The 10256-nt window shown below is 31.5% G+C and overlaps 1 protein-coding gene across 1 annotated transcript; it reads right to left on the reverse strand.

Annotated features, from left to right (window-relative positions):
• Nucleotides 1-3087: 3087 nt before the first annotated feature.
• LOC107458460 (aldehyde oxidase GLOX-like) lies at nt 3088-4797 on the reverse strand. The gene has a single exon (XM_016076663.3). The coding sequence runs from the start codon at nt 4795-4797 to the stop codon at nt 3088-3090; it is 1710 nt and encodes a 569-aa protein (XP_015932149.1).
• Between the last annotated feature and the right edge of the window lie 5459 nt (nt 4798-10256).

The following is a 10256-nucleotide window of genomic DNA, read 5'->3' on the forward strand; positions in this document are numbered from 1 at the left end:
TTCTATTAAACGAATATCAAATAACTTTTCAATATTTAATTGCAAAGTTGACATTTTATAATATTATAGTAAGTTTTTTTTAACGAAAACAATATCATATGTATGTATAAACAAAATTAAATTAAACAAAACAATAAAAACTAAATAAATGATATATATTATAAAAAAGTATTAAATATTAATAATATCATTTATATTTAAAAAGTTAAGCTTAACTTTAGGCAATTAAATAATTAGATTATTATTAGTTATTATTAATATTTGTTTTGAATTTATATAATACAATCATTTTTATTATTGTATTAATATTTAATAATATAAATGTTTCCTACATATCAATTTTTTTTTTGAAGTGCGGGGGCAAATAAATTATTATAAGGGGGCAATTCTTTACACATATATATACTTGTTATTAGTTTTCAAAAGTTCAATGGGACAATTGCCCCCACACAGTTACACATGGATGAATATATATATATCATGTCTCTTAAAATTTTTACAAATAAAAAAATAATTAATTTATATTCGTGTGATATATAAAATAATTAATATATTATTATTATATTATAGATTAAAATTCATTAATTTAAATTTGTTTTCGTTTTTAATACAAGCATTAGAAATAAATAAAATTTTATAATTAGATGTATTGTAACAAAATATATATAATATTAATTAGTTTTTAAAAAATTTCAAAAAAATAATTTCTTTTATTTTAGTCAAATAACTATTTATTGAAGTGTACAAATTAATTAATTTCTTCTCATATACCATTTTTTTAAAAACATAAAAATAATTAATTAGGATATTAGTTAAGATAATTAAAGTTATTATCTCGTTAAATTTTCAATTCAAAGATAAAACATTGATAAAAACTAGGTTGAATTTTTATTTATTTATTCATTTAAATTAATCACTACATAAGTTAAAGTTCTATTTTAAAATTATATTCGAGTTTTAATATAATTTTTAAAGTTTTAATTTACTTAATTTGATTTTCTATAAAATATTTATAGAATTACTAGTACATAAATTTTAGAAAAAAAAGAAAAAAATATGATTTTTAATTATAATTTTAAATAAACTTTATTTTTAATTTTGAAATGAACTTTAATTTTATTTTTTAATAATATTAATTTTTTATCGTATATAATTATTCAATTATTTTTTAATTACATATAAATAAATTACTCTTAATAAATTTTTTTTGTGTTATTCAATTATCTTTTTTAGAAAATAATTAACTATTAAAATAATTAAATTTTTCACAACAAAAATAATAAAAAAATTATGAAAAAAAAATTAACCATCATAATAATTTTATGATAATAATTATAATAAAAATTGATTTAGCAATTTAAATTTTATATATGAAGTATTTGTTTTAAGAAATGTTTGAATTTATAAATTATATTTTTTATGTACTCACAAAAAAGATAATTTCTATATTATTAAAGGTCCATAATTAATAGTAAATATTATCAGATGTAATGTTATTTAGCTAATTGTGGTTGTGTTTTTATTATTTTGTATATATAACACCGTTCAACTTATAAAACAAATATAAATATTAGTTTGTTTGCAAATAATGTTTTATGGTATAATTTTGATGTTGATGTTTCAAAGTTAAAGTGATTAGAGATTTTTTTATTTTTTTGATAATTCATGTGAGAAATTATTATAAGATCAATGAAGTAATAGTAACAAGAATGTTATTAATTATATATATAAATAGATCGTTAATAATAAATAATTTGAATATTTGTAATTAATAATTATTATTATTATTATTTTAATATTGATTTTAATTGTATTTTAACCGTTACTTTATAATTAACAAATACTTAATGATATGTAATAAATTCAATTAACTAAGGATATTAATTAAGGAGTTACGTTTTTTTTAGAGAAAGGAAATGCATATTACAAGAATTAAGGAGTTACGTTTTTTTAGAGAAAGAAAATGCATATTACAAGAGAATTTTTTAATCATTGTCACTATTTAAAATAAATGACATAATTCAAAGAACAATTTTTTTAATGATTATCATCTATTCAAAATAATTGATATGACATACACAATAAAAATTAACTATATAACATAAATTCATGTAACAATACTTTAATATCGAACTTTAATATGACAAAAAATTTAGAGAGATAAGATAGATAGATATGGTATCTTATTATAAGTTGTGAAGTTTGAATATATGTTTCTTTCCCTCAAAGTTAACACAATAAGCATTAGTCACTAATGATAAAATTAAGGGATCACTTAAACAAAGATATCTATTTTATTTTTATTTTTTTTGTTAAAGATGTCTTTGTATTACGTTTTTACTAGTTTTTGTATAATTTATTTGATATTTTTCGTCGTATAAATATATATATATATATATATTTTTTGATGAGTGTGCATATTTTTTTATTTAAAAAAATCTAATAGTTAATTTATTATTTTTTTAATTTTAGTCTAATCTAAATATTTTTTATTTTTTTTTAAATCTTTTAAAAAATTTAATAATATGTGACGAAAAATACAGAATAAATTATACAAAAACCAATTAAAATACAATACAATAACATCTTAAACAAAACATGAAATAAAAATCTTTATTTGAGTGATTCCTTCAAATTAAACTATAAACTATTATATATATAGAAACAGTTATATAAGAATAAGAACAAATTCAAACAGAATATAACGTATTAATATATTATTGAAAATTATTTATTTGCTTCTTTATGAGTCATAACATTTAAAATGGTCAATTAAGTTGCAAAAAACTAAATCATCTGAAGAGTAAATGACATTTTTCATCATCCTTATTTTAAAGATATGATTTATTTCATGCACTCTATCTTATCATCACGAGTTGATCAAATCCAACCTAGAACATGAGCTATCTGGACTCGTCAATCTTATTTCTCACATTAGCGGTACAAATTAATAACAAATAACGATAAATTATAGAAGAATAATTGAATTTAATTAAGAGAAAAACATACATCAAATAAAAAAGAAAAAAGTGAAAACTCTTGCCTACATGTACTCTTATATTTTTCATAAAAAAGATGCATGAAAATTTAATTTAATAATTGGGTTGAAATTTCATTCTCTTCTCTAATTAATCTGATCCAGATGCCCTCACTTGGAATTCCTTGATGAACAGCGTAAAGAATATAGAACCCCGGTGGTGCAAGAAAGGGAGAACGTGGAATTCTCACATCAAATTCAAAAGTCAAATTATCGGAGTGTCTCAATTCTCCATTGTTTAGCTCCAACAACCTCTGATTCATGCTGAACGAGTGAGTGTTAAACGGCGGTGCGTACATTGTCACGGATATCAAATCTGGGGCAACCGTTCCATCTGTAAAGCTGATTTGCATCTTGAAGCTCTGGTTATAAGTGAGATTACTGTAACTCTGATTATTAGGACTAACAATGGATGGTCTCAGATGCGATAACTGAGCATCCAAATACGGTGGCGAAAACGATTCAAATCTCAACTCCGTAGGGAACATCACTCCTTTGAACACGTAATTGCCGTGCGGGTTGCTTCCACCAACAAGAATCCTACCGTCACGGACCAAGATGGCGGTGGAGTGATACATTCTAGCAATCTGGGACGGATTCAATTCCTCAACCCTGTCTCCGACTGGTTCATTCGGTTTGTAAAGAAAAGGCGCGAAAACCGGGTTCACTGCGTACTCAAAACCGGCTGAGCCTTCAGATGCTCCGTTTATGATCAAAACGTCGCCGTTTGGGAGCGTGATCATGTCGTTCATGACTCTGCCTCCTGGCATGGTCTCCATTACCCATTCTGGGTCCTGATCTGTGATTTTCATCCGAGCGCATGTGTTCAAGGCAGTGAGAAACGTGCCTTGACCGGCTCGGAAGAAAGCTGCCCTGGTGGCACCACCGCAGATCAGAACCTCAGCTTCCAAGGACTCTGCTTCTAGATTCTTAAGGGGAAGCAACACTGCGGAGCCTGTGCTAGGGTAACACCTAGGGTCCCCGCCAGAAATGGTAGGGTAGGTTCTGATTACGGTGTTGTTTCTGTAGTTGAACAAGATGGCGCGGTTGTTGGCGAAGATGAAGAGGTTGCCGTCTACGTTGAGGAAGACGAAAGGGTAGAGGTTGTTCTCTTCTCCGCGGAATTTGTCAGCTGTGTCCTTCAGAAAAGGCAAGAAGTGAGTGCTAAAATCAGCGGAGGTTTTCTTTGGGAAGAACTCGTAGTTGAACTGAGCTCTTCCTCCGATGATGATCTGGCGTCCACCTGGCAGGACGTGGTTGGTGGCGTACCATCTTCTCACCAGAAGTCTGTTAGGGAGTTCGTTCCAGTTGCAGGTAGGGCAAGGGTGGAATGTCCTTACAACGCGTTCGCCGTCGCTGTCGCCGCCCGTCTGGACAAGTCTTCCGAAGGAGTCAACCGAGCCGGAGGAGCACCAGACGTCGGTTTGGACGAAGAGTGGGCGGATGGTGTTGGTTGCGATGTCGTATTCGACTGAGTGAGCTGTGCAGTCTGTTTTGACGGCCCTCTCTGTTGGGTCATGGCGGCACGTGCCGTTGGGTAAGGATATGTTGGAGAAACCGAAGTCCGTGCGGTCTAAGATGACGACACGGTCGTTGTGAAGAAGCTGCATGTGCATGGCTACAATGCCAATGTTTGGTTGTAGGAGTTGCCATTGTCCCTTTCCTTGAGTTGGAATTGCAACACCATTGACGGTGGCCAAGTGAAGAATATGGAAGAAGACAAAGCTGAGGAGGAGGAGGTTGAGTTGAAGAGTGGACATTTTCCGCCGCTTTCTTTTCTTTGGAGTGAATTGAAGACTGATAGTGAGTGAGTGATGTGATTTATAGTGATTGGATATGAAATATTTTGGAAGCTTTTAATTCTTTTCTCTTTTTTAGGATAAAAACATAAAGTTACGTTGGAAGTGCGTTTTGAGAAATGGCTTCTTGAATTCAATTCAAATAAATATGTATGTGGCCACTGGCCAGGCTCTCAATCCCTGGTTCTGGACTGGAATTGAAATTGAATCTAGATAGACAGAGAATGCTTTTTTTTTTTTTTTATGTTAATGGGAAAAGTTGAGGTGCTATTTAATTTGTCCTATTCTTTATTTTTTGAAATAAAATGCGAAGAATTTCAAGTTAAATACTTACCTTGTACTTAAGATATATAACCATGAAAAAAATGTCATGTATGATGTAAAGATATGCTAGTCACTTACTATATAGTATATACATATAACTTCAATGAGTGAGAATAAGTTGGACGAAGCAGAGAAATAATTAATGTATGGGCTAAACTAATTATACAAAAAGAAATGTTATATAGTCCACTCTTCACATATCTTTTTGTATATCTTTTTTTTTTATTTTTTTTATTAAAATTAATTAATAAAAAAATATTATATACATATTAAAAATTGGTTATTAAATCAAATACGGTGTGTATTTGTATATAAATAGATTATGCATGTTGTTTAATTTATTTTTAACATATATTTTATATTTTTGTAATATATATTTTATATTGATGACTAATTTAATGATTAATTTTTTTTTTGAAACAAGAAGACCTCAACACAGACGTGGAGCATTGGATACAAAAACAAACAATAAAAAACACCTATTGTTACGACTTAAATTACTCAACAAATACGCATCCCAATGTCATCTCCGACATTGCCATCAACAACCAAAGGGATCCTCACTCCTCCATTCCTTGTAATTATGCATAGTCATGTTGATAACCCCACCAGCACATTTACCCGTATTCTGAAATAATCTTCGGTTTCTTTCCAACCAGACGTTCCAAATAACCGCAAAGAAACTTATGAACCATTTCTTGCTTTCCTCCTTCCTAGTTGTGACACCTGTCCAGCTTTCAAAGTGTTCCTTTAAAGCACCTGGAACGGACCATTTAATGCCAAAACCAGATAACCAAGCGCACCATACCTACCAAGTAAATTCACAACTAAGAAACAAGTGACAGACATTTTCAACATCTTTATTACATAGAACACACACATTATCACTCTGGTTATCAATTTCAAGTCGACACAGCCTTTTCTTAGTGTTCACTCTGCCTATTAAAGCAAACCATATAAATAACTCAACCCTTGGAGGGACTAAACCTTTCCAGATAGTCTTGGTGAAGTTATAGCTTGTTACGTCTTCCGGAATCGTCTCTGCCTGTAGTACCTGCACAAAGGAGTTAGTAGAAAATACACATTTCCTGTCAAACTTCCAGACAACTCTATCCTCTCTGTCAGAAGCTAGTTTTACCGGCCTCAAGGTTTCATGTAATTGGTTCACAAGTTCCAACTCCCACTGGAATAGCTCATGCCTTCATTGGAAGTTCTAGATCCACTCTAACCCATCCCAAAACCCACAAACCCTTATGACAAAGCCCTTTTGGGTTGAAACCGAGAACAGCCTTGGAAATCTATCCTTCAAGGGAACCACAACTTAACCAGACATCTTCCCAAAAGAGAGTTCTTCTTCCATCACCAATCTCCATTGAGAAGCCAGTTATCATCTTGTCTCTTACAGGTTGCTCCTTTATCTATAACTGACAAATATCTTTCCAAGGCCCCCTCTAGTAGGTAAGTCTTGGATGGATAAAAGCTAGTTAGGGGAGAGATTATTGCAGGAGTACACCACTTTCTTCCACAACGGACACTCCTCCTTAGAGAATCTCCACTACCACTTGAATAACAGAGCTGTGTTGCGGAGCATCGCATCACCGACTCCTAGCCTGTCTAACCTTTTTGGAGCTTGCACCACTTCCCATCTAACCAGAGCCATGCCATTCCTCCCATCCTCCTTATCCCACAAGAACCTTCTCTATAATGAAATAAGTTTCTCCGCCACAGTTTTTGGCACTTTGTATAAGTTTAAATAATATACTGGTAAACTATTTAAAACAGTTTTGATGAGAACCAACTTTTTCGCTTTATTAAGAACATTGGATTTTCATAAGCTGAGCTTCTCCTCCACTTTGTCAATTATTGGCTTCTAAGTCTTGACCAACCTCGGATTTGCACCTAAAGGGATCTCCAGGTATTTAACCGGAAGAGCAGCTTCCTTACACCCTAGTAAACTACACATGCTCTGAACCCACTATTGACCACAATTGATTGGTATCAAACTCGATTTCTCAAAGTTGATGCTTAAGCTCGACATCAATTCAAAGCATCGTAGAAGCCTTTTGTAATTCTTAACGGACTCCTCCTCTGGCGGACAGAACAACATAGTATCATCAGCAAACTGGAGATGTGACAATTCTATATTGTCTCTTCCCACGAATAGCGAGGATATCCAACCATTTTTTACTGCCTCCCCAATCATTCTATGTAGAACATCAACAACAAGTACAAATAAAAATGGAGAAAGAGGATCACCTTGCCTTAGACCTTTATCCATCTTGAACGATTTAGTTGACGAATTATTTACCAACACTGACATAGTAAATGTACCGATACACTCCATAATTTTATATTTATACATAATAAAGTTATAAAAAATAAATAAAAAATGTCCTTTAAACCAAAAAAAAGATATATACAAAAACAATTATAATAAGTGTTCATAAAAAAATTAGTAACCAAATCAGCAATCATTATAAAATAAATATTAAAAATGAGTTAAATAACATATCTATCTATCTATAATAGTTAATTGTGTGTACACCTAATATCTTTTATATAAAAAATAGTACAACCATCATTTTGTATCGAGTAAAGGACTAATGTAGTCTTTATCTTTTTCCATAAAGGACATCACAACTCCTAACAAAAAAAAAAAAGATACTTTAACCCCTATTCTTAATTTCTGTGAGACAAAACAATTCCTCACAAAACAATTCTTCTATCAATTTTATCGTCATCTATTAAAAAAAGTTGTTAGCGTGTCAGGTTACCTTTTAAAAAAATTTGATATACTATTTTTAAAATTTATTTTATATTGTTATAATATTTTTTAATAAATTTTTTAATTTGGTATAATAAGTATTAATTAATTAATATATTATTTAAATATAAAAATATTGATGAGCGGATATTGTATACGTTTTTTGGGGGTAATTTCATGTAGATTTAAGCATATTTTAATTATTTTTTAATAGAATTTTATTAGTTTTCAAGCAAAAATCATATTTCTGGACTTTACTATGAGTTTGTGTGTTTTTCTATGATTTCAGGTAATTTCTGGCTGAAATTGAGGGACCTGAGCAAAACTCTGATAAAAGGCTGACAAATGACTGCTGATGCTGTTGGATTCTGACCTCCCTGCACTCGGAATGGATTTTCTCGAGCTATAGAAGTCCAATTGGCACGCTCTCAATTGGGTTAAAAAGTAGACATCCAGGGCTTTCCAGCAATATATAATAGTTCATACTTTGTGTGAAGATAGATGACGTAAACTGGCGTTCAATGCCAGTTCTATGTTGCAATATGGCGTTCAGCGCCAGAAACATGTCACGAACCAGAGTTGAACACCAAAAACACGTTACAACTTGGCGTTCAACTCCAGAAACAGCCCAAGCACGTGAGAAGCTTAAGTCTCAGCCCCAGCACACACCAAGTGGGCCCCAGAAGTGGATTTCTACACTATTCATCTTAGTTTACTCATTTTCTGTAAACCTAGGTTACTAGTTTAGCATTTAAACAACTTTTAGAGACTTATTTTATATCTCATGACATTTTTAGATCTGAAATTTGTACCTTTTGGCAGCATGAGTCTCTAAGCCCCATTGTTGGGGGTGAGGAGCTCTGCAGCGTTTCGATGAATTAATGCAATTATTTCTGTTTTTCATTCAAACACGCTTGTTCCTATCTAAGATGTTCATTCGTGCTTCACTATGAAGAAGGTGATGATCCGTGACACTCATCACCTTCCTCAATCTATGAATGTGTGTCTGACAACCACCTCCGTTCTACATCAGATTGAATGAGTATCTCTTAGATTTCTTAATCAGAATCTTCGTGGTATAAGCTAGAATTGATGGCGGCATTCATGAGAATCCGGAAAGTCTAAACCTTGTCTGTGGTATTCCAAGTAGGATTCAAAGATTGAATGACTGTGACGAGCTTCAAACTCGTGATTGTTGGGCGTGATGACAAACGCAAAAGAATCAATGGACTCTATTCCGACATGATCGAGAACCAACAGATGATTAGCCGTGCTGTGACAGAGCATTTGGACCATTTTCACTGAGAGGATGAGAAGTAGCCATTGACAACGGTGACACCCTACATACAGCTTGCCATGGAAGGAACTTTGCACTTTTGCATGTAAGAAAGTATTATGTTGCAGGAATTAAGAGGACACAGCATCTCCAAAACTCCAACATATTCTCCATAATCGCGTACAATTATTTATTTTGTGCCCTTTTTTTTTCGTAATTCAAACTGATAATTATAATTGATATCCTGACTAAGAATTACAAGATAACCATAGCCTGCTTCAGGCCAACAATCTCCGTTAGATTCGACCCTTACTCACGTAAGGTATTACTTGGACGACCCAGTGCACTTGCTGGTCAGTTGTGCGGATTGCAAAAGTGTGATTGCAATTTCGTGCACCAAGTTTTTGGCGCCGTTGCCGGAGATTGTTTGAGTTTGAACAACTAAAGATTTATTTTGTTGCTTAGATTAGGAATAGAGTATTGTTGCTATAGAGTCATTAAATTTGAGTCCTTTATTTTCTTTTAAAAAAATTTCAAAATTATTATTTTTCTTTATCAATTTTCAATTTTTTTTCGTGAGTTTAGTGTTTTGTTCTAAGTTTGATGTCAATTGCATATTTTATATTTTCCTTTTAATTTTTCGAATTTGTGTTCTTCATTCTTCCTTGATCTTCAAGTTGTTCTTGTTTATTTTTCTTGTTTGATCCTTAGTTTTTCTTGTTCTGTGTCTTTTCTTATTTTTCTTGTGCTTTTCCAAAGCATTAGTCTTCCAAAAAAATATACCTTTTCAAAACAAGTGTTACATTTACAGCTCAATTGGCTAGAGCATTGGTTTATGTTCTTGGTAATTGGGTATCTTCTTTTTAAAATCTTTTTCAAAAATAATTTTTCTTTGATTGAATCTTGTGCCAAACTTTAAGTTTGGTGTGTTTATTGTTAATCTTTTTATAATTTTCGAAAATTTTATTGAAGTTTTCTAAAAATTTTAAGTTTGGTGTTCTTTCTTTTGTTCTTGTTGTTCTTGTGAATCTTCAAAGTGTTCTTGAGTCTTTTTTG

This window comes from Arachis duranensis, chromosome 7 (genome assembly GCF_000817695.3).
Source record: "Arachis duranensis cultivar V14167 chromosome 7, aradu.V14167.gnm2.J7QH, whole genome shotgun sequence".
Taxonomy (NCBI): Eukaryota; Viridiplantae; Streptophyta; class Magnoliopsida; order Fabales; family Fabaceae; genus Arachis; species Arachis duranensis.

Bases quoted from the DNA above. Each gene is read 5' to 3' on its own strand.
- LOC107458460 (XM_016076663.3), bottom strand. From the start codon at position 4,797: ATGTCCACTCTTCAACTCAACCTCCTCCTCCTCAGCTTTGTCTTCTTC.